The following is a 24,876-nucleotide window of genomic DNA, read 5'->3' as shown; positions in this document are numbered from 1 at the left end:
CTCAGGTTGCTTCCTACTCCAGCATAGCTGCTAATTTAATTAATTTCCATCAATGTCCTGTAAAATGGATAATTCCAGCATATGTTATATTGCATTTTACTTTCTCCCTGTAGCTTTTTTAATGTTCTAATGATTTTTTAAAAATGCTTACTTTTGAAGAAGTTAATTAAATAAAAGCAGTATCTCTCAGCACTATATGTTCCTGAGAGCATTAGGTTACCAAGATGATAGATTTTCTGACAGATACTGGCATCCAAAAGCTTACAGATCGCTGGTTTTTAATACCTTTCCTCTCTTAATGTAAATCATTTGGGGCAAACTGGCATTTATCTACAGGTTTTCATGAAACTGGAGCAGAGCTACCGATTCATGACACAAAACACTGAAAGAGGTCTCAGATCAGCTTCTGTTTTGAATTTCTCTCTAAAAGAACCCAGGAGAGCGTTCCTAAGCTAGTGGCTCTAGGAGAACGTGCATTAGCTCTCTGAACATTAAGGCAGTTGCTCATGGGCATGGGCTGCATTTCCTCATGCTCCCACTGGTACTCCTGGTCACTTTCCAGTGCTGATCAGCATTTTCTAGCCACAAAGTGGAATAGGTGCCGCAGAAAATATCTCATACAGGTGTGTGTGTAAATAAATTAGAAATCCTGGCAGCCACATCCAAGAGCATGGAAAAGCAGAATAATGTTTGCATGAATGTTTCTTATTTTTAAGGTATTTTTTATGTTCCCAATGTTGAGCCTCACTCTGAGAAGTAAACGTGGTAACTATTGTGGGTCGTTACAAATACCTCCTATTGATATATTGGGTATAAATTCTGGAGCTGTGCAATAGATGGGAGAATTCATCCAGTGTTACAGGGTTGGCTGCTTAGGAAGACCTCTTCCTTAGAAAAAGGAAACCCCATTTGCCATAATTGCCTGCGAGGGCAGATGCTCCTTCTGGCTGGTTGCTGGCTCAGATGTGAACTGGAACATGCTGCCTGCTGAAACTGGAACCAGTGACAAGTCTTTGACAATTTGTAACTGTGCACTTTGGCAAAAATAATCAGCAAGAATTTTGTTAATGGTTGGCTGTGGCAATTGTGCACGTCCCAGTACACTACCAGAAAGATTTGTTATAAGCACAGCAAAGCTTTGCTGTGCACAGTTAAAATTAGATAAAATTAACAAGGTAGCTAATGTGATTACTGTTTTATTCATAGAATCCCAGAATGGTTTGGGTTAAAGGGACCTTAAAGCTCACCCAGTTCCAACCCCCTGCCATGGGCAGGGACACCTTCCACTAGAGCAGGTTGCTCCAAGCCCCTGTGTCCAACCTGGCCTTGAACACTGCCAGGGATGGGGCAGCCACAGCTTCTCTGGGCACCCTGTGCCAGCACCTCAGCACCCTCACAGGGAAGAGCTTCTGCCTAACATCTAGTCTGAATCTCTCCCCTGTCAATTTAAAGCCATTCTCGCTTGCCCTGTCCCTGCACGCCCTTGTTAAAAGCCCCTCTGCGGGTTTCTTGCAGCCCCTTTAGTCACTGGGAGCTGCTCTAAGGTCTTCCCAGAACCTTTTCTTCTCCAGGCTGCAAAACAATGATAAATATTTAAATAATGCTTAAGTTTGCATTAAGTTACAATGAGAGAGACATTGCTGTGAAGACATTATGGCCTAAATAGTCCTTGTTAATTATAAATAGATTGGTATTAATTACACACAAAATCGAAGATTGCTTTTGATGTGATTTACGGTTATCATTGTTACGACCTAAGTGAGCAAAGTTATCAAATGAAGTTTGAATCTGCTTTTGCAACATTTGCTTGTAACATGTCTTCTCTTTCTGTGACCAATTTGAAGAGAATAAGAAAACATTTTCTTCTGTGAAGAGGAAGATGGAATTGTTCTGACTACCAGTCTTCTAGATACAGGGGTCTGATAAGAAGTTTAGACTTTTGTCAGGAGTTTTAATTCAAGCTTCAACTCATTATTTCCAGAACCATTTACAAGGATGTATGAGCTTCGTGCACGTTCTCCACGGCATTCATACTGTGTCACCCTGGGACTGCCAGTTCTGCTTCTCATGGTGACCTGTACAGTTCAGGACTAATGAGGTGATGCGAAAATATTTCTTTTGTATGAGCAGGCAGCTTTTAGATAAAGAAAATAACTTCAGACAACATAGGCTTTTGCTTAGCCTCTAAAGGGAGGGTTGTATGTAACCAAGAATAAGAAAACACTCAGATCCAAGAATGCTAGTTTTTAATAAATCTATCACAACACACAGCAAGTTTCCTTTTTACATCTTGCATTATACAGTCCTGTTTATTTCATAACATAAAGTTAAATAACTATTGGTTTTCAGATGGATTGCTAACATATGCTTTGTTTAAGTTTGAGAACCATATATTATTCTGCTAATGCTTATTGAACATTAATACATCGAAACAGAGATGTTCCAGATTTACTAACATTACCCCTACTCCAGCTATTTGTACCCTTCTAATGTCCTTGGTTTGCTGCTCTTCACAATTAACCTGTGACCCATTTCCCTAAGGAAAACAATTGAAACATTTCATAGCATCTTTTAACATTTTTTCGTGTTCCTTCAAAAGGTTGGGATAAGCTAATGGTGAAAAATTTGAGGGGAAAAAATATGTAAAATATAAACAAACTGAAGTTCTTTATCCAATTGTGCAGCTGCACTCTTTTGATAAACGCTTCTATACAGTATGTAGTTTCTTCTAAAAATTGTCAAACCCCTTTTGAGAAGTTGCAGAAGCCTGGCTCCTTTAGGATCAGGCAGGGTTTGGTCTTGATGATTAGAGCAAATATATAATATGTTGATTTGCATAGTTTATATTGTTGCATATAGATAATAACAATGAAAAACTCTTATGTCAGGTATTCAAAGAAAGCAAAGATGAAATGAAAATTTTTATGCATGCTTTTTAGCTCCTTGAAAAACCAATTTTCCCTTTCTAAAAGAAACAGGGAATTGTTTGAATTTTCTATAGGCTCTGAGGCAAGATATAAGACCTGGGTTCAGTTCGTTGCTGTCCTGCATAATATTGGCCTGGTTGCCTTGCTATCTCTTCCTCCCTTCCAGATTACAAACAGGGGATATACAACACCCTTTGGTGACAAGAAACCAGATGAAGGAATGCTTGGTTCTCTGTGACTGCAAACATGTTAGAAGCTAAAACTTTAGACAGGACATGCGTGGAGTCCTGTGTGCTCAGCCGCATGTAGTGCTGAGCTGCTGGGCCCGATCCAATGTTTAAACACATTCTTTACTGGAGCACACGACTCGTGCCATTGGTTCCAGTGAAGTTAAAAGCACGTGTGTAATTAGTTGCCTGGATTGGGGCCAGCATTCAGTCTTTTGCTGGATGGAGACCTAAACAAACAATCTAGTATCAGAGGAGAAAACATTTGCACATGTGGATGTGATTTGGCTCTTTCTGTGGCACTGGCTCGTTATTTTCTAAGTTGTGCTGGCAATGGTTGGTCCGTTTAAAATGCTAACAATTTCTTGCCTGTTGTGTTAAAATTGACTGCACTCCCGGTGCACAGGCTAAAAAAGGATGGGTCTAAATCACTCCAGTGTCTGTGATGCTCTGCACCGACAGACACAAGACGCTGTACTCTCTTTAAATTCATTCTGCTTTCCTGTTCGTGCTCTTGCAAAGTACCCAGAAATTTTCTGAGATCTGAGCTAGTGGCAGTCATCATGTTTCATTCAAAGGGTAACTCTTCAAGCACATTTTTGCAGAGCACAACATTGTAAACAGAGATGCTGCTTATAATATTTACTGTCTAATGCAAAGTCTACAATGATGTATTAGATTTCTATCAGGAAATTAAAAAAAAAAATGGCCTTTTACTGTATCTTCTATTAACGGTATTATTGAGAAAATACTATGTTTTTAATGAGAGTTTTCTGTAAGCAATGTAAGATGTAAATCTGTGTAAAGAAAGGAAAGGTAACAAAAAAGGCATTTGAATTTATAAGATTTGCAAATACGGCTGCTACACAACCATGAAACCCTTTCGAAAATATGTCACTTAGGAGAATGTCATGAATTAGAAATGAGAAAACAAACCAGGTAACTCAGTTGGTGCTGTAAGGAGATCTATTCCTGCAGCTACTCCAGATGAGGGCCTATTTGGCAGGGCACTGATTTCCTTCCTTATCTCTATGTTCTGATGCTGAGAGCTGCAGAGCACCTTGAATGTCTTGTGAAGTTAACTAGAGGTTATGATAGAAAGCATCTCGTAGATTTAGCCTATTAAGACTTTCACAGACTTCCATGAGAGCAGCAATAAGGTTAACCCCAGAAAATTTTGCATGACAAAACACTGAGGTGAAAATCTTATGTAAGAACCACCTGATATTTATCAGAATTCAGGCTACCATTTTGTATGTCCATGCTAATCTTTGTATTCAAATATAATATCATTACAGTGCACATGTCAGCTATTCTATTTGATTTTTTTTCCTCCTCTTCTTTAGTCTGCAGCTTCCAATGGATCAGAAGGATCTGGACAATGTGAACAAGATAAGGAGAACCAGACTTTTGAAAGTTATGTAGTAGATGTGAAGACAAAGGTATGGTCCGTTCTTTTGTGATGGAAAATTAAATCTTTATTTAGTCAAGTTTTGCTGGAGGTGAAATGTGTAGAATATATTGAATTTGAGTTCCTGCAGTCATTTTTCTTTTGGTGCCTAATGACTGTGTGTAGATTACCTTATCAAATAAGGCTTATGGCTGCAATGTATTGCTGTATGTTACTAGCCCTGTGCATTTTATGCTGTCCTAGGCAGGATTTACTTTTCATTTTTACGTGAAAATGTTAGTATCGGTGATGGTTCTACAGGATTGCTGATTCAAGGTGTTTTCATTGCAATGTATTTTTGAAGTCCAAGGTGTTGCACAGTTAGTAAATTTTATTCAAGGTGTTTGCAGTATCTCAGTGGGTGTTGTAGTTCATTTTTGGTCTGGAGTCAGTATGGAAGAATATGAATGTCAGTGAAGTGATGATTTTTGTTTGGGCAGTCTAATGATACGTACCATAAAACTACGCTGAATAATACACGAAACAATATGAGTTCATGGCTGTGGTAAGGAGGTACATTACACTTCACTTTGTAACAGTCTTGCTGCTTGCAATGGTTGAGTTATAAGTGTTTCATTATAACATCTCCATTATTTTCATAGGTTCACAACTTGGCTGGAACAATTCTCCTGGGCTTATATACAATTATGTAGACTTCCAGCCTTGAAGTCATTGTGTATTTTTTCTTTTGTAAGTGAAAGCAAATTATTAAGCTTTCTTTTAAAGTTAGCAAGCTGGAAACATAATGAAAAGAAAACAGACATTAGCTGTGTTGGCTTGCTTATGTGATACCTTGTAGACTCTGGTGAAAGTTGTTTCTAACAGTGGAAAGTTGCAGATAATTCCTCTTGTCTAAGGCTTTTCCATGGGCTTTGTTTACATTTCTAGATCAATTTCTCTGTTCGTTAACTTGTCAAGATGTAATGAACTAATTGTCTAGCATGACTTGCTGAGTTTCTTGTGTTGCTGTGTTCTCAGTTGATGAGTTCTACTTGAGAGTTGAAATACAAGAGCCTGTATGCTCATTGAAATTTGTCTCTATATTTATGAAAGAAATTATTTCTCCAAAGCAAGGAATTATCAAAAACTTGATAAATACCCTAAGTACATTGTGTCCATGAAAATGTTGTAGAAATCATGGCATGAAGTGGATCTCAGCCCAATTTCACAACATTTCCAGTGTGAATGCCCAGTTGAACACGCACCATCTTCCCTACTTAGGGATATGGTGACCTCTTGGACTCAATGTTTCTCCATCAGCAATTCTATTTACTACATTTTCATATTCCAGCACAAAGTGTACATGAGAGTAAACTCCAAAAACTGGCAATTCCATTGCCAAGCTCTAAGACATTGAGGGCTGTGAGTAGTATTTTCTTCAGTTACTGGTACCAGGGCAGAGCAGATAGCAGATGTTTTGTTTTCATTTTCTGGAACTTGTGGTTTAGTGTGTCAGTTTATTTGAAAGAGCAATTTTGTCTGATTTCTTTTTCAAGTGACTGTGCTTGAGTGTCAGTGGCACGCTGCTATGACAGTGACACATAGCTATTTAGGACTGGCTACATGTTTAAACATATGCACCAGAGCTTTTCGGTTGCTGATGATCAATTGGTTGTTAGATTTACTTCCCCAGGCAGAATGCTCAAGAATTTAAATGAACTCTTCATTCACCATGAATCTTGATAGCTGAGAGCCACTTCAGGACATATTGCCCTTGAGTACCATGTGTTTCTATCACAGGGTGTCCCAGCCCACATAAAACCAGTGGAGCATTTGTAACTGTAGCACTTCCGTTTCATTCTGAATAAGGGATTTGTGGGAAGCAAGAGAAAACAATTATGGCTTTGTATGGGAAATAATAGATACATAAAATATTAGGCATTAGTTCTAAATTGATGCAGGTTGCAGAGCTACCTTACCCGAGGCCCTTAGGAGCTGTGGGATGGCTCAACCTTTCTCCATCCTCTGCTCCACACCCTGTGATTATGAATGTGCATTTCCTACAACCCTACAAATCATACTCTGTGCCCAGCTTGCCTTGTTGTCTTCTCATAGGCCCCTAAGCTTGTGAGTTTGTGGGAATGAGACTACTAGAGAGGTTACACAGTCTTCATTTTTGGATATTTTCAAGTCCAGACTGGATAACAGCCTGAATAATGTGATCAGACCTCACTGCTGAACCTACTTTGAGAAGAAGGTTGGAATGAAGACCTTCGCAGGTCCTTTCCATTGTCACTTCTGTGATCCATTGATTACATTGACTCCTGGAGAGGAAGGGAGGCAACCACCCTGCTATCCCACTGCACCCTTGGAGGCAAATGACTTTAGACACCACTGGATGCAGCAGCCAAGGGCCAGGTTATTACAATCAGGCTGCAAACAGGACCAGCAAAGTGCATGTTGTCTATTAAAAAACAAAAACTTTTAGCCAAGCATTGGGGCTAAAGTGGTGTGAGCTCCCACATGCTGAATTAAAGGGTGGTAAACTGGGCATATACTTGGGGCAAGAAGAGAGGGGATTCCCTCCACATCTGTGAAGCAGAAAATAAACCTTTTTCTGTGGCTATTGAGCCTGGGGCCACCGTGGACACTTGGATGAAGAGTCCTTATAATGAAAGAGTGAAGCTGCCTGACCAGTCTTCACTTCTCCCCATACACAGTTTACCATCTACCTGCAGAGCGCAGAGCGGGGAGGTCTGTGCTTCCTTATAGAAAGCAAATTGCCTTTTTCTTTTTGTTGAGAAAGTTACCAGGCAGAGGAATTGGTCAGGACTCCAACACTGATTGTGCTAAATAGCAATTAAATTTGCCTTCTCCCACAGGAGAAGGGGGAATGATTCTTGTTATAGCTTCTGCCTGAGACTCTCATGGGCCTGAGGCCAGTTGCAGTCCTGCTGCTGTCAGGGCTGCTGCAGTCAGGAGGGGCAGAATTGTTAATTTGTTGATCTTTAAATTAACACCAGCACTCACAGGCTTCTGGTTCTGCCTGGGAACTGCATTAAAATTCTTAGTGACTAAGGTATACAGAACTTCATGCCTTCTGAAATTTGTATTAACTGCTCTTCCTGTCTGAAGCAGATTTTATTCTGACATTTCATCTGTAATATAGCTCCTAACTACATATCCAGGATCTGCAAGATTAGTAGTTTCTCTCTTTCTTTTTTTTCCTGTGTGTAGCACATACAATAGAAGCATAGAATTACTCACGTAACTTCTGTCCCAGTGTTAACCTACTAACTAACCAGTTGTGATGCACAGCAACATGGCTGGAATTGGGCTCAAGTAGTGTAAATGAGCTCTCACCATAAAGATATAAGTTCATGACTACATCAATTGCCCTATTGGAAGAGAAGTAATGTGGTGCAATATAGGGCCTGAAAAGAAGAAAGAGAATGTAACCTCATGTGAAAGACTGGCAATTTAATTCCATCAACAATAATCCGTAGTACACAACTATTTACATTAAGAGTAAATAAATCTTTGACAGAGGATGTATATGTTTATACGTTCTCTGTGTAGGTGCATAGAGCCCTAAATAGTCACTGGCTAGATTTTGCAAGATGCTGACATTGCTAAAGCTGCGTTAGAAGTCTGGTAGATGTCTCCTTTCTTAGAGTCTACTCCAAAACTTGGAGACCTAGTACACTTGTTTTTCTTCATTTCTAACTGTTTGAATAAGAGATAACTCTGAAGCCAGCTTTGCTTTGTTTTAAAGAATCAGTTTCTCTTTACAGTATTTGCTGTATAATATTTGGGTTTTGAAAGAATTTAAGAAATGTTTAAAAAGGTGTGTCATGAAAGATTTAAAAAAAACCCAGAGAATGCTTCCTGTTGGTTTTAGGTTTTACAGAAGCTTGCTTTTACAAATATTGTAAAGCTAGATGTTACAGGCTCTGGTTTTAAATATAACTGCCCAATTAAACTCTATGCTTTGGTCATCCAAGTGGAAGTACCAGTGAAGATTTTAATGCCAGAAAGGAGCATTAAATTGTCCAGTCTAATCTACTGCATTATACAGACCACCACATTTCACCCACTTACCTCATATTGTTTGTTTCTGTCTGACATAAAAATAGACACCTTGGTAAAATTAGAGGAGAAGGAAGCAGTCACCTGCGTAAGTGGTTTTCACATGGCGGTCTGCAGAGCCACTAGGTATCACAGTGGGAAACAGTTGATATTCCTGATTCCTGTATTAAGGCTTCCCTACAGTCAGAGCTCATCACAGAGGTTATTTTTGACCATCTAAATCAACTATGAGCAACTATAAACCATCTCTTTTCACCCCAGATGGCTGCTTCTCAATTTGTTTGGTTTTTGGGTCAAGTCTTTCTAATCATGATCATATGTACAGATAAGATGAAGGCTGGTAGAGCAGAGGAAAAAATAGAACTAAGCAGCAATATGACCTGCAGAAATTAGAGCAGAAGGAGATGTTGTTAATGAAGGGTAAAGCAGTGCCAAGGATTTGAAAATCTTATGCTTGTGGAGAAAAAATGAATGGAAAAAGTATTTAGCTGGAAGAAGAAAATGAGGCAGCTCAGCCTCATGGTGTGGGTAGTTAATGACAATAAGGAAGTGCATCTTTGAGAGAAACATTGAAGACCCATTGACAGTCATCTGTTCCCATACTGCAGCCCTGACTTTGTTGAGTCATTGATAGATGTGTGAGAAGCTATGACCAGGAGGCTTGGCAACCAAAGTGAGCCTATTGAAGGATGGAGCTGGGTTCTGTGTCCCCAAAAGCATGGGTGTCCTCTGGGGCTACAGGAGATTCTGAGGGTAAAAAGCAGGCAGCAGTATTTCAGGGACCATGGCACTCAACCAAGCTTGGGTAGCACACGTGCAAATCCTGCCCTCTTAAATACTCGTTGTTATATTTTATGGAAGGAAATGATACCTAAAAATTGGAGGAGTGCAGTAGAAAGCTTCTAGGTACACTGGTTGAGCATGATTTTCTGAGACACACACATGAGTCATGTTGTTCACATACACAGCCTCAGAGGGTTCATACTCTCTGTTTTTCATATAAATGGTGAATAGGATCATGAATTCACTGGGACCAGCTCACAGCAGTAGTTGCTTTCAAGCAGAAGCATTTACGGATCATGCACTTGGAGATCAATTTCAAAAGATATCTCCATATGCCAGAATGATATGAAATTTTACAGCCAAGTCATTAGGTAATTATATGTATGGAAATATTTCACACCTTACTAGATCAGCTTGAATCTACCAATTGGAAGAGAACAAACTCTTGGATGCTTTACATAAAAGTGTTAAAATATCTCCTGAATTTAGACTGCATTCCCTTTTACCCTATCATACTTAGAGCACAAGCATGACTTAAGTTAGACCAACTAAATGGGTTCATTTGTTCTTATGGAGATGGTTAATTGGTTCTTGCTTCAAGGAGGTTTGAAAGTCCCATTTCATATAATCTATAGTTTAATAAACTTGTCTGACTGTTTGGCTACTGGAGTAAACCTCAGTAGGGAGAAAACTTGCAGGTTCCAGTGCAGCCTGTAAACACAAATCAAGTTTGTTTTGTGTACATATGGTTGCTTAGAGTGAGTTAAAGTTTTAGACACAGTTATGAGTGCTCTAGAGACTTTCTCTTTAAGATGTTATATCCACCAAGACTTTAATAGTTGGGGGAGGGTTGATTGCTCTCTGACCACATATCTGATTCACTATGGATTTTGTAACTTTGGTAGCAGTGACCTCATTTTGGCAAAATAATGTGTGTCATTTACTGAGCCTCTTGCTGCTTTAGCAGTCACAAGATTATTAGGATTATAACCTGAGTAATTTATGGAAGAGAGAAGACTCTTAAATATCCTTTTATTTTCTTGGAAAGGCTCATTTTATTGAAAACATATTTTATCTCTGAGTGAGAATGAGAGATCCTCAGCAAAGCACCCAGGGGAAATTGTGCTGTCCAGTGTGTTGAAAAGGTGAATTGTAATGTATGGGTGTCTAGACGTTTCCTCTTGTTGCTGTCAACAGTCCAGTTGGCTGTATTTTTTTTTTTTTCCAGTGAATAGGAGCATTGATTTTCCTCTCTCTTTGGCCAGAGCTTTCATTTTACATATCTTTCCCCTTCTGTGTCTCTTTCTCTCTCCCTCCCTCTTTCTTCTTTCTCTCTCTCTCTTCCTCTATTTGTGAGAGGGAAGACTTTGAGAGCTGACAGCGGGCTTTCTAACTCAGAATGATTCATGTAAGACACCTGAAAGGCAAGCTCTGCACCAGCATCACTGCAAGAAAGGTAGGGCTTTGGGGGCTAAACAGTCTGTAAAACTGAGCAAAGCATACAGAACATGAGATAAATCGATTAAGTCTGCGGGTCTGTCAAAGATGCAGAGAAAAGTTTGGGAGAGAAGGAGTTGTTAAGCTCTGTTGTTCAGGGTGCTTTTTAAAATTAAAACTTTAATGTATTTTTCATAAGTAGGGGGAACAAAAAAAAGGTACCCCTCTGTTGCTTTGAATAATGTATGTAATGAGGCGCAATTTTCCCGTCGATGGTAAACTATAATTTATCCCTGTTGTGCTTCATAGACCTGCGTGCATGTGTAAATATGCAATTCTCCTTCCCCCCCCGATTATTTTCTATTATACTTTCTGAAAGTTCGCCTTATCCAGCTGTTATTTATATTCACTTCCTGAATGCGAATCTGACCTAGTAATTCCGAGTGATTTTACATGTGACGCACGAGCTCTCGCACACACCTCAGATGTTTCAATCATGCACTTCAAGCAATATATATGTTTGCAGGAATCACGCTTTTAATAAAAACCCTCTTACAACCCAAAGCAGTTGTTTTGGCAGAGGAGTGACAGCGCTGTGATAGATGGGCCCGATAGTTGTGTGTGTTGTGTGTGCTTGCTCGGAGTTAGTAGGAGAGAGGAGGGAGAGAGCAAGCGAAAGGGGGGAGAAAAGAGACAGGGAAGGAGAGAGCGGGAGGGAGAGAGATTGAGAGAGAGAGAGAGGCAGAGAGAGCGAGAGAGAGACTTGGCAAACGAAATCTTATGGGTATACTGAAACAGCAGATCAGAATTGTGAAACCAGAGCCAGGGCTGAAATGTGATGCTTTTTGCTCTTTTGTGCTTGTTGTGGTTCTCATCTTCCCATTTAGAAGGCTGCATACCATCCAACAGAATATTTTGATCACAGATTGAACAATGCAGCAATCAAGCCTGATAAGCCACCTGGAAGTTTTGCTTGAGATGATTTCTAGTGGGTTTACTGATCCCTGTGAGCATCATGACTGCCTTTAGCATTGTGGAGGAGGACTCGAGTTTCTTATGAGGGCCCCACTTGGAAAAGCAGGCTGTGCAGATTCAAGCCTCCGGTTCTGTTCATGCTGTTCAAAAGCCTTTCCTCACCCTTGCTGATTTGTTTTTATGATTTACATACACTCCTGTGGAGATTTACAGAATGGATTGTCTGTGCATTGTCACGACCAAGGTAGGACTGGAAACATTGCTGTTATGTGTACATATTTCTCTGATATTTTTCTGTTCCTGTAATTAAATAGATTGAGCATGTACTGTGTCAGGTTGCAAGATAAAGTGATAAATAAGCTTTGCTACAATGAGCATTTTGTTCTCCTTTTCTGTAGATTATGCAGTTTGTTTCTATATCACTTTCTAAACGATTTGTAATTTACTTATTTTTACTAGCAAAAGGGATGATTTCATATTTTATCTTATCCTATGCTTGTGTCTATTAATATCTCCAGCTACTAGAGCACTTTCAGAATACATGGTATAATGCACATATTTTCTCAGCTTATCAGTTTATTCTGTACAGTAAAGAATAAAAAAAAAAGGGGGGGCATTATATGGGTCCTTGGACTTTAAAGAGGCCAATCAGATGTAGTTTAGGTAGTCATGATGTTTCTGATTGGAGAGATGCAAGTTTCTTGTGGGTTATTTGGCTTTTTTTGGGGGGGGGGGAAACATAGCTTACTTTGCATCTCCAGGCCTGAAAAATAGAAATGCTTTGGTCTCAATCTTATATTGATGTTGGATCTAACCTGACTGTTTGGGAATGGTCCTTCTAAATAATCCCTTCCAAACTTGCATATACACATATTTTTATCCACAACAACAGTGGCAGGCTGAGGACTTTAGGGTTAAGGACACTTCCCAATTTAAAGATCTAGGCTGAAGGATTCTTGGAGATGTCCTCAAACTTAGCAAACTAACTAAATATTAAATGACAGGGAGATCATCGGGGAACTCCCTTTCGGTTGCTACAGGTCAGGCAGCGCATGTTTGTAACTGCATTTGCACGTGGTAATAGTATTTGTAAGGAGCAGTTGCCAGGGGAAGTCCAGACGTTGGGGTTCAGCACAGTTGCTCCCTGTTCTGCTTTGTTTTTGATGAGTTTTATCAATTGCATAGGACTTGCAAAGTGTATGGAGTATCCAGAACACCTGAAGGCTGTGTAAATGGGAAGGCAAACCAAAGGTTAGCACTACTGTCATCACTACTGTAATTTTTTGTGTCATGGCCATGCAAAATGGGGACCCCCATCTGTGACACAGATAAGGGCAGGAGGAGACACACCGAGCACCCATGGGCAGCGCTGAGGGGTGGCAGGTGGCTGCCACAGAGGGCAGGGAGCTCAGTGGAACTGTAGAAACAGATGCAAGCTGTCATTCCCATCTTGCTGGTGGAGAAACCCATATGGGGAAGGAACAGGAGGTGAATGAGGCCACGGAAGGAGTGTACACTCATGTGACCTCATTCACCTCCTGTTCTTTCCAAGTCCTTCTGGCTCCCACAAGCTGTACTCAATCTGAGACTGCATCCTCAACCTGCCCTGGAGCAGAGTGGAAGTGCCCGCGGGTGCCCATTGACGCACACTGGTGAAAAGTGCTCAGCAGCAGTGGTGTAGCACCACTGAACAAAGATTAGATCCAGGATCATGCTAAACATCCAATTTACACTCCCAGACATTGCTTTCCAATTTAAAATAAGCAAGAATATGGAAAAAAAGAGTGGTGATTAGCCCTTCTTCTGGGTGTCTGGTGGTGCAGTTTGGACCTGCAATCACAACCATCCTTGGCCTTCTGAGTTTGGCAAAGAGGTGTGTAGTAACTGGATTCGGACAGGAGAATAAGCCTACTTTTAAGATGGTAGAATTGGGTGAAGAACATGGACCAGTGCTTTTTTTTTATATATCAAGAAACACCACTTTATTTATTTTATGAATTGGTGATGAAAGTTTCCACTGAACATTTCCCCAGGGCCTTCTGGGCAATAACAAATGTAGACTTACCATCATCTTGCTATTGATATTGCTTTGGGCAGGGCTTTCAACACCATCTACACCAATACTTTTCCTCCCAGCTTTTCTGTCTCTTGAATCCACCACTAAATGGCTGAAATGATCTGAAAGTCAGGCATATGAGCCTCAAATATTCAACTTCAGAAATTCGGTCTTTGCTGCCAACTTTTATGTTGGAATGAGATAGGATTGTGAACTGTGTGTGATCTGCAATTGGATGCATGTAAGAACACTATATTATCATACGTAATTGAGCTGAATAATGGCAAAAACCTAGTTTCAGGGCAATTTCATATTACAAAGGCTTGAAGCCAGATAAATTATAGTTGATTTCCTCATCTTTTTTGGTGCCATATTTAAAAAGCTGCACCAGTGTCGTTATATTGTATTGATCCATAATCTGCTTTTACATGCTTGATTGTGTACTGGAGTAACTCTGCTTCTCTCCTTCAAAATTTTTATAGCATGTGTTTATGCCAGTTTTCACCAACATAATAAGAGCAGACCTTTTTCAGAATATTTGAGATTTAAAAACCAGTCATTTCAAGAAGTATGAATTCTACAGAGCAACAGTATGGTCATTTTTGGCCTCAGATCAGTTAATTATCTTTATTTGAATATCCTGTTTTTGATTTGTGCAAATAATTGCCATTCTCATTCTTGGAAAAGTGGATCTTAATGTCAAGATGGAGTAAATACATCAGTTTTATTCCTCAGATCTTTAAAGTAATAAAAAGGAGTAATAGATGAATGCTACTTAAATTGCAAAAGATGAATCCTGTTAAAAAAGTTGACATTATTAACACATGGTCATTAATTTTAGTCTGGAATTTTCAGTATTTCCAGTCTATAGAAAATGTCATAAATGTGGTGGTGTGAATATGCCCTTGTAGATTATGTGCAATGAATCTAAAGATCCTGCTTGAACTCTATATGGTGAAAAATGCCATCTAATAAAATTAATTTCTGATGTACCTTGTGAGATCTTAAATCCTACTGACATTATGTTTTCAGCCAAAATGTAAGATACGTTTAAGATAGATTTAAGATATTAATTTGTACAAATTCTTCCTCTCCTTTTTTTACTTCCTTCATGTTTCCATGCATTTCTGAACCCAGGACTTAGGAAATGCTAAATCAGTCAAGGAAAACTTCTTATGGTCTCCTAGTTTAGTTTAATTGATCATGTTCCCGGCATAGCTTCTTTCTTTTACTGTTGCATAAAGCACATTAATTTGTGGCATTATTTTATCATTAGGAAGAATTCAGTATTAATGAAAGCTTAGATCAAGACTCCATCCCAACAGGAGCACCAAGAGTTTTTGAAAAGGAAGAACATTCCCACTGTGCCTCCCAGCAGTCAGAGGCAACACGATGTCTAGCTATCATCCATCCTTCTGCCTTTTACAGAATTGTGAATACAACAGTAGCTGCCTGTGGTGAAAAAGAAAATAGATAGCTCTGTGTTGCTTGACAAAACTTACTATAACAGGGGCTGCTTCTTCACCGAAACCCCCAGTTCTTGGTGTCAAAAAATTGAATAATCCCACAAGTGGGCATCCAGTCCTGTCACAAGCAGGGCTAGCAAAAGACATTTTCCTAGGATAGAGATTTTAAAAATTCCTGGGCAATCCAGTCTAATGTTTTATTATTCTTAATATCACTAATGCCCCTAAGAGCTGTCAATGTTGGTTGCTACTGTTGTCACCTCTTGTTTTGTTTGGGAGCTGTGTTTTCAGGTTTGCTTAAAATCCCACATTCTATCACCTGAAAGCTTCTGTGTTTTGAGGAGAGCTTGCAAAGATGTACACAAAGACTAGACACCAAATAGAATAACCTGAATTTATTCACAAAACCTAAACCACTTCCCCTTTGTTGCCTGACTCCCCTGTTCGCATCACTGAGCACTGGCAGCTGTATATTTCCTATGACCCAGACTTATAAACCTGAGGATTGGCCACCTTCAGACCCAGGGAGAATGCCCACCTTGAACTTGTTGGCTTTGTTAGCTACAAAAATAAATTTCCATCATCAAAATGTTTGAAATTCTGCAACAATTACTCCTTCTTAGGGATTCTTGATGCCAGCTTCCACTTAACTCTGTAGTTGTTTAAGCCAGATCACTCACTCACAGATTCCATGTTTAATTCAATTGTCACTGACCTCTGTGGGAACACACAGATAAATGAAAATGTGATCATTCATATGAATGGAAAAAAAGATCTTGTACATTTGGGGTTTTGGGGTTTTTTTTAGAGTTCATGAAAGATGCAGTTGATTCCACTAGTGAAGAAGTTTGGTGTTTTGCTTTGTTCTTTTAATTCTGTGTTAGTCTAGTTTGGTATATTTACAATATCTCTCTTTTCATGGCTGTCCCTCCAGCACCTGTTCTAAAGATTTTGTTCAAGTGTTTAAAAGAATGAAATAAAGATGGAAGGAAAAAAATTGTTTTGTAATGGGAAGCAGGGGAATATGCTTGTTTATGTTGTTAACCCAAACCAAGGTTGAATATGTACATTTCTGACTGGCGAGGTTGCCAGGAGCCAGCAACATCTGTCTGTCCTATTTTCTTCTGCTCATCCAGCAATAAATTTGGAAGAGGGGACACCAATGTATGTACTTAGGGCAAAACTCTGACAGATGTGAAAGCAGAAGTCTCAATATTGCAATGATTTTGGAAAATAAGCATCCACTGCATCAAGTACAGGACCAACATCTGCCTTAGACCCTGGTTGAGGTATGACTTTTCTGTAGGTCTCTCCCACTCTATGCATTCATCACCCCACTTTTCAGCATGAAGAGTAAAGCAGAGAAGAGCTATACAATTTGCACCATGTCTTTTTGTCAGCATTAGATTTCCTTTTCCCCATAGTCCCAACATGGAAGACAAGTCAAAATTCAGAGCTGATCACCTTGATAGCATCACTATGAATCTGAGAGAGGAGTTGTGGCTGGACTAGTTGACTTTGAAACTACCAGTCTACATCAAGTATGTCATTATAAATCTCTGTTGATAGTGTGCCATGCTTGGGAAAGGTGGGAGCAGGTCTTATATCTCAATAGAATACTGTGGATTCCCCAAGTGAGGGGGGAACACTCATCCAGCATTTATCCAACACAGTTTACTCCCAGCACCTGCCCAGCTGATTTAAAGGGTGTTTTTAGAACTTGGCTGAAGAGTGGAAATATGTGCAGGTGGCACCACTGGGCTGACCTCACTGTTCCAGCCTCTCTAATTTAGAGCAGCAGCAAAACCAGTCCCAAGATACTCTTAAAAGGGCAGAACGGTAAATCAGATCAGGTCACCTGCTGGAGGTGGAGGGCAGGTCCACACATTAAATGCCAGCTGTTGGTTTCACCTTGCAGAGGTGAATCCACTATGAGGTTAAGTTGGGTTATTGATTGTGGTGGCCTGATGCCAATGCAAATAACTAACACTTAGAATATTTATTTATGCTGAAGTGCTTTTATAATAGATCTTGCTGAGGAAAATCGGCCTGTTTACCACCTTCCCCCAGTTAGAATGTGTTAATCTGAAAAATCTCAATATAGAGGTTTAGAAAGGTATATACTTGAAGGATGAGGTTCAATTTGTTTTGTGGGACTTCTTACAATATCAGCTGTATGTGCCCAAGGCTGTAGAGTCAGTCCCCAAATTAGGAAATTATAAAGCTAGATATGAATACTGGGCTTGAACCAGTGCCTCAGGTGGTACGTACCAGTATAATCTTACAAAAAACAGCAGAGCTGTAGAGAGCTACACTACATGAGGATCTGATTTAAATTTAGCTGGGTATGAAACAAAAAAATGACCACCTTTCTGTGTGCCTGCATATTGTTAATAGATTTGGGCAACATTTCTTGTTTTTTCTTTGCAAGACTTCAGGCTTTGAATCATTACAGTTTGAAATCATAAACTGGCTAGCTAAGATTTTTGTGCTGAATTTCCTGGCTATAACAAACTCAAAACAAAGGGAACATAATGATTTCCCCCCCAGAGATTCACATTTAGCTAAAATTAAAATCTTTTTCTGTAGTCATTATTAGGTGTTGATGAGCACTTCAAACTGTGGTGTTTTCCTGCCAGACCCTGGAAGTGTAATAGAGCTGAATCCATGCAATTTACATGTAATTTAGTAAACTCTCTTCTGAAGTGGTACTTGAGGACAGCTTTGATGACTATGGGTTGGCTGCTGGCTAAACTGCACAGTCTTCGAAGAGCGGGAAGATCCTTTTCAATGATCTTAGCTGGAGAATATACCCATAGATGTTTGACACATGGGGAGTGTATCTGAGTATTTATTTCAGATCTTTATTTCCCAATGTTAAATTTTGGAACAATTATTACAAGCCTCTAGCTTTTGGATTTCAAACATTATGAATGTAAACTGATGAGATACATGTTGTCTTTTCTAGAAAAAAACACATTTTGGGGGGGAGTCTCAAGAAAATTATACAGAACAAACCAATGTGCATTGCATATGTAATGTCTTGTAATTATATCTTGTCAAAAGCTCAACTTTTTTCTCCTTTATTCTTTAGAAATATGGTAATTGTCCCTTTTCCCTTGTAGTTAATTATAAATTTCAGGAAGAATTAAGTCTGTTAAATCTCTTCTTCCCTGTCTTCCCCCTCCCTTGGTCTCTATGGCAGCAGCAGGAATAGAAGGGAATTACTCTGATCTCCATTTCTGAGTGACATTTCGTTTCTTCCAAGCATTGACCTTGTTTAGTGCAACTGAAATTTTCAATCTATTTCATTAGATTATAATTTGCTGATTTTAGGGAGATGTCTTTATTGAGGCTGGTTGTGACTATGAAAGGAGAAGGGTGATTTGTTTCATAAATCTATGAATAGCTCTATAAATGGAGAAGAGAAAATGTTCAATTAACTGCTCAGGAAGATATGGTTGGGGCTTAATGCTAGTGCACAGCAGTGGAGAGCTGCAGATGTAAGGAAAGGTGGAAGGTACTGAGCAAGAAAAAGAAAACGAGAGCCTGATCCTGGCTCAATTAATGATAACGCTTCTTGATGATAGCAGAGCTATACATTCTTAGCATCACTCCTCTAATATTCAGAGAGCCTGGGTGGAGGTGGGAAGATAATTTCCTAGTGCCAAGATGAGCTGCATTTTTATGCATTTCACATAGCAGGAGCTGACAAAATAGATTCTTTGCAATGTCCAATAGGCCACTAAAAGCTGAAAAGGTGTGTCTCCTGGCATGCATCTTCAACATAATCATGTATTTCTTTGGTGTTTTAATCTGCTTGCTACTAATATGCAAATTTTCTTCCCTCTCCATTAACCTGATGCAAATCTGAGAAAACGAAAAGATGCGTGCAGTCAAGGAGAAGGGAAAGTTTTTTTATGAGTGAATCATTAGGTCAGGGGATTGGCCTCCTATATGATTATATTTTACACAGTCTGAGACCTCTGTTGAGACCTCTTTTGAGACCTCTAGTTGAAATTTACAATTTTCATATCTCCAGGGAATCGTCTGCATCAGAGAAGATAATTTGCAAGGATGTGTAGGAGTAGCTAAATATGTTCCACTGGGTTTGACTTCAGCCAAATCTTTTGCTACTGGAGACCTCACTCAAGGACTTGTATATAATTTGCAAATCATATTCTTGGCCGTTCTAGTGGATACAAACAGAATCTCACCTGTGGCTGCTTTTGGCTCTGACCACCAATATCTTCTCCAAGAAAGAATATCAGGTCAGATCTTAGAGTGTTGCAGTTCAGTGACCCCTGAAGCTTTAGTAGAGAAAATATTCCTAAATATCCCATCTGGATTTTGTTACACCTTCCTGCAGAGCTAAGATCTGCCTCCACATGTGTCTCCAGCCACAGTCACATTAGGCAATATTTGGCCATCAAAATTTGATATCGATGATGTATATATTTATATATATAATCTCTCCCTGCCTATGATAAAGTGGCAATAAGCTATACATATTTGCTCTTCAAGTCCTCCAAGCAACCTTAGCAGTTACTATAGTTGATCACACAACACAAAAGAGGAATTCTTCCTTCAAATCTTACCCAGAGCTTGCTGATGTCCATCTGCATCTCTGTCACCTTAAAACTCTCTTGTGAAGTGCCACAAAGCTCTCTCCTTCCAGTTCAGTATTCAGCATTTCCCACTGCAATATTGCAGTGGGCAGTGATGCTACCACTCTGCATTATATTGATGTATCTGCAGGATATATTATACTGATGTTCCTAACCAGTGTTAATAGCAGTCAGTTATTTGAACATCTGACTGAGAAAAGCATGTAGGAAACAAGCTCGCTTAAATGTATGCTGGGAAGGTAGATGTTGTATATAGACTCTGAAGGGCTTGCAGCCTTGGTTTTGGCTTCTGAAATGGGTGCTTTTCTGTGTCCTAGTTACCTATGTGGTCTGCATTTCTGGATGCTTGATAAACCTATTGGATTAGGAATTACATGTAACAGGGCCTCCAGAGAAGGGATTGCACTGTCTCTAACTGACTAGGAAGTCTGCATCTCTACCTGACTTTGGTCATCACTTCATTGCTTCCTGACTGTATTATTGCTATGCAATTTATCAACCCAGAAAAAAAGCTGTGGCTGGTGCTGAATGCAGCAATGAGAATGGCATTATTCTTTCGTGTCCCAAGGTGTCTTTATACAAAAATTACATAAGCTGTAGATCTTATTGCATAATTTGAAGTCTCTTATTGCATGAAGTTGTGATAAAGCCTACGCCTGGGTAGCTGTGTCTATCACTACATTGGAGCTGTCTCAGGGGTGAAGCTTAGTGCAGGAGGCTGGGTATCCTCAAAGACAGGGAGTAAAACAAGATTGTGGAAATCACTCATTCATAAGCTATGGAGAAGCAGCCTCTCTATTTCCATTTCAGATAGAGAAGTCTTTTATTGGAACATACTCTACCAAACAGCAAGACAAGACATATTCTTTTTGCATGTAAATATTAGTAAACATGAAAAGCAGACTAAAGGTAATTCTGTCCTCCTTTGAAGGCTGTCTGAAGAAAGATGATTTCAAGCGATGGATTTTCATCACTTTTCATATTTTTAACTTTCCAATGTAGTGGTGGACCAGAATCTTTACTCCTTATGCTCACCAAACTCTTAATCTGGGGAAAATGTTAGCAGTAATAATGAAATGGAATTAATTCCTTCTACATCCTGTAAATAATTCCCAACATAGTTATTCCTACATTTACTTGTATTGCCTAAGCTTGCAGAATACTTTGTGTACTCTTGAGCTTCTGGGTTATTTTTGTTCAGATGGTGTCTCTAGGTGCGACATGTTGGAGCTTTTGGCTGATTTAAAAACAAAAATAATTGAGCACTTTTAGGAAGAAAAGCATTACCAGCAGCTGATATACAACCTTATTTCTTAGAACTATTTCAGCTAGGTAAGAGTGTAAGGTATGAAATGTATGAAAAGCATTGTTTTTAACACAATAATACAAAAAGTAATGATCTTTCAAGTAAGAAATCAGCAATAATATAAAAAAGACAAAAACAAAACCAAAACAACCCTACATCCCCCAGAAGCTGTAGAAGAACAGTGTTCAGTCCTAGCCCTGAACTACACACATTTCTCAAACAACACCAGCACAAGGTCATGTCATCAGCACAGTAACCCAAATTTCCAGCTGTGAAAGGCTAAACTCTGCAGGTCACCCTACAGACCACATCCATGATCAGCCCAGCCCTGATGAGAAATTGGAATCTCTGGAGAACTGCTGCCTATGAGCAATTCCCAGTTACCTCTGTCTTTCTGGCCTTGAATATGCACGTGTCATGTGATTCTTGGGACAATTTTGTTATGAATCTCAAAGTCAAGAATACTTGCAGAGAATTAGTCCCTCCTGCTATGAGATCTTTATTTTGTAGATTTATCCTCTTTAAGAGTGTGAGCAGTCTTTTTGAGGAGTCTCCTGACAAACAAGTTACACATGGTTTCCTAAGTTTGTAAGATCAGCCTTTTCAATTGGAAAAATGTTTCCTGTCCAAAGCAAATTATTAATATTCTTGCCTTTATCTTGCTTGGATTAAAGACTGAAGATGTACCATTATTAAAGAAAGGAAAAAATAATTAGCAATAATTCATGCAGTCTTTTGATCAAAATTCATTTATAATTTTATTGTTTTGATAGGATTACATAGTTTGCTGTTGCATTCATCCTTTCCTTACAGGAGATAACACACACCCGCAGGATACCACTGCCATGATAGCAGTGACTTTTCCAAATCCTTTTAAGCAAGACTTTCTAAACTTTTGTCTAAAGGTACAATGCTTCTTGCTTGCTAGCTGCTTTTTGGAGTATTTGTTATGGTTTAACCTCAGCTGGCAACTAAGTACCACAAAGCCACTTGCTTACTCCTCCCCTTCCCTGGTGGGATGGGGAGGAGAACTGGAAAAAGGTTAAGCATGTGGGTTGAGATAAGAACAGTTTAATAATTGAAACACAGTAAAACATAAACCCCTACTAATACTACTACTACTAATTGTAATGAAAAGGGAGATAACAGAGAGAGAAGAAGAAAACCCAAGAAACACAAGTGATGCACAATACAATTGCTCACCACCTGCTGACCGATACCCAGCCCTACCCGAGCAGTGATCGGTCCCTTCTGGGTAACTCCCTCCCCAGTTTATATACTGGGCATGATGTGCTGTGCTATGGAATACCCCTTTGGCTAGTTTGGGTCAGGTGTCCTGTCTCTAGTTCCTCCTGGCTTCTTGTGCCCCTGCTTACTGGTAGAGCATGAGACTGAAAAGTCCTCAGTCAGGGTAAGTGCTACTGAGCAACAACTAAAACATCTGTGTGTTATCAGCATTGTCCTCAGACTAAAGCCAAAATACAGCACTGCACAGCACTGCACTAGTTACTAGGAAGAAAATTAACTCTATCCCAGCTGAAACCAGGACAATATTCCTTAAAGTTGTCTACCTGAAAATATAAAAGATAACCAGTTTTTAAGGTATGGGGAATATAAAGCTGAAACTGATATGTATAATTTTTCCTTTTTTTTTTTTTTTTGTTTTGATTTTTTTAATTATGAAAGTATGTAATATTGTAATGCTTTACAGATGTTTGCTTTTTGGAGATAAAGAACAAAGCACTTATAGTGCTTCATTAGTTCATGTTCATAAATCTGACCCAAATGGAAAATCGCATGAAGCCTAATCATCAGTGTTTGCAGAGGTTGCTCTCCTTTGCTCTCAGCATGGGGAAAGGAAAGGTGGAATGTAGTTGCTTGCAATATATCTGGCCTAAATGAAAATAAAAGGGCTTTTTTTCCCCACATTATTTCCAGCTTCAGGAACACATATGATTACGAGAGTCCTCCAATTCAAGGAGCTAAATAATAGTTTGACTCTTGTGTGAAATGCTGAGAGTAATGGTGACAGACACCAGAATTTAGTCTGAACTTTTCTTCAGGGACTCTGACCCAATCTGCTGTGCAATTTGTCCTGATGGGCTCCAAACCTTTGCTATAATGTAATTGAATCACTGCAAATGCAAGGGAAATTACAGGAAGATCACCCTGAAGGCCTGATGGTTGCAGCTTGCACTGCCATGTGGAACATTAGACTTTAAATTAACCCCTCACTCTTTTGGCTCTGCAGTTTCAGAGAACTGCAGGAGTCTTGGGTACCTGCTCCATGTCCTCCAGGAGCAAATCTGGGAATCAGGCAGAGCATTCTGCTCAGCAAAGAAACATACACTAAAATTTGGGACAGCCTAACTCCTCCTGGAAAATAGCCCTGGGGTGGTTCAGGCTGCTGCTATCACTGACTTAAAGAGAACATAATGGAAAAATGCAGCCCATCATGAAATGGGGGAAAAAACCCCAACCTGTGCCTACTACTTAAAGCTCCACTGTTGTTCTCTGAAAGCTCCAGAGTGGAGGAAAGCCAGGTGGCACATGCTTGGGGTTCAGAGTGGATGAAGGATATGTTCACCCACATAAATGAGAACTTCAAAGCAAAATTAACGGATAACTGTTGAGGCCTTTTTGGTTCTGCAAACTGCTGAGTATTTATCCTACATGACAGTGGAAAATGACTGTGAGGTGTAATGGATACTAGCATACTCCTAGATGCTCCATCTGGAATGGAGTCCATTGCACCTAGTGATTGCAGCACATACTGTGTTGTGTATAATGCCATTTTCACTTATTTGCAGCAGAGCCATGGCAGATGCCCATCCCACAAATGCTCAGTTGAAACACCTGCCTGGATACCCATTCAGCACTCTACCGTAAGTTTGAGCCTTTTAATACAAAGATTTGAGAGACTGAATGGTAAGTCTCTGTGTTTGGAGCAGCCCCGTTGGGTAAAATTTCCATACTCCGTGCATTTGAGAAAGAACAGAAACAAGTCTTAAGGCCAGACCAAACTCCTTGGGAAGCCTGAGCTGTTGAAATGTTGGGTAGTGGCTTAGCAGGGTTTCTCCAGAAGTTCTTTGGGAATTTAATTAATTCCACAGGGAGCAATGGGGATCAGTATCAAGCGTGGTATGGTGGTAGTTGTGTCCAGCTCAGAGGAGTGTGGGGTTACTGTTGATTGCTATAACTCTGGGCTCCAGCTGTGTGTGATGACTGGGAGCCTGCTAGTTTTGCCTGGTTATGGACACAGTTTATGGGAATTCATTCATAAGCTCCTGCAGGGTCTGCCAGAAAAAGCTGATGTTCAAAGTACCAGCCTGTCCCTAGACGCGGGTGGTGACACAAGGAAGGGCAGATGCATCTTTTTTTTCCACATTCTCATGGAAGAAAGAAAGACTGATGATTCCAAGTGTTTTATGGACTAACAATTGGGAAAATTTGCCCAATTAGGTAGAAACAACTTTGGGGGTGATGGGCACTGAGTGAACTTTAGTCTGCTGGGTTTATAGCGAAGAGCCTTTGTAAGTACTTTCCTCCTCCTGCAATTAGATGACTTCAGTGAGATTTGCTTTTAACTATC

General features: G+C 39.7%; 1 protein-coding gene across 15 annotated transcripts in view; it reads left to right on the top strand.

Annotated features, from left to right (window-relative positions):
- DLG2 (discs large MAGUK scaffold protein 2) overlaps positions 1–24,876 on the top strand; it is a 997,741-nt gene that overhangs the window by 141,318 nt on the left and 831,547 nt on the right. For 9 of the 15 annotated variants that reach the window (XM_030474393.1, XM_030474424.1, XM_032919710.1 and 6 more), the window contains exon 4: positions 4,501–4,596. In XM_030474393.1, coding sequence (XP_030330253.1) covers positions 4,501–4,596 — 96 coding nt within the window. Of the gene's footprint in view, positions 1–4,500; positions 4,597–11,588; positions 12,073–24,094; positions 24,170–24,876 lie in introns of those variants that run through there. The other 6 variants (XM_030474416.1, XM_030474364.1, XM_030474612.1 and 3 more) reach the window with 4 other exon arrangements.

This window comes from Strigops habroptila, chromosome 2, assembly GCF_004027225.2.
Source record: "Strigops habroptila isolate Jane chromosome 2, bStrHab1.2.pri, whole genome shotgun sequence".
NCBI classification, from domain to species: Eukaryota; Metazoa; Chordata; class Aves; order Psittaciformes; family Psittacidae; genus Strigops; species Strigops habroptila.
The sequence above is the reverse complement of the archived record's forward strand: the minus strand, read 5'-3'. Positions and strand labels throughout refer to the sequence as shown.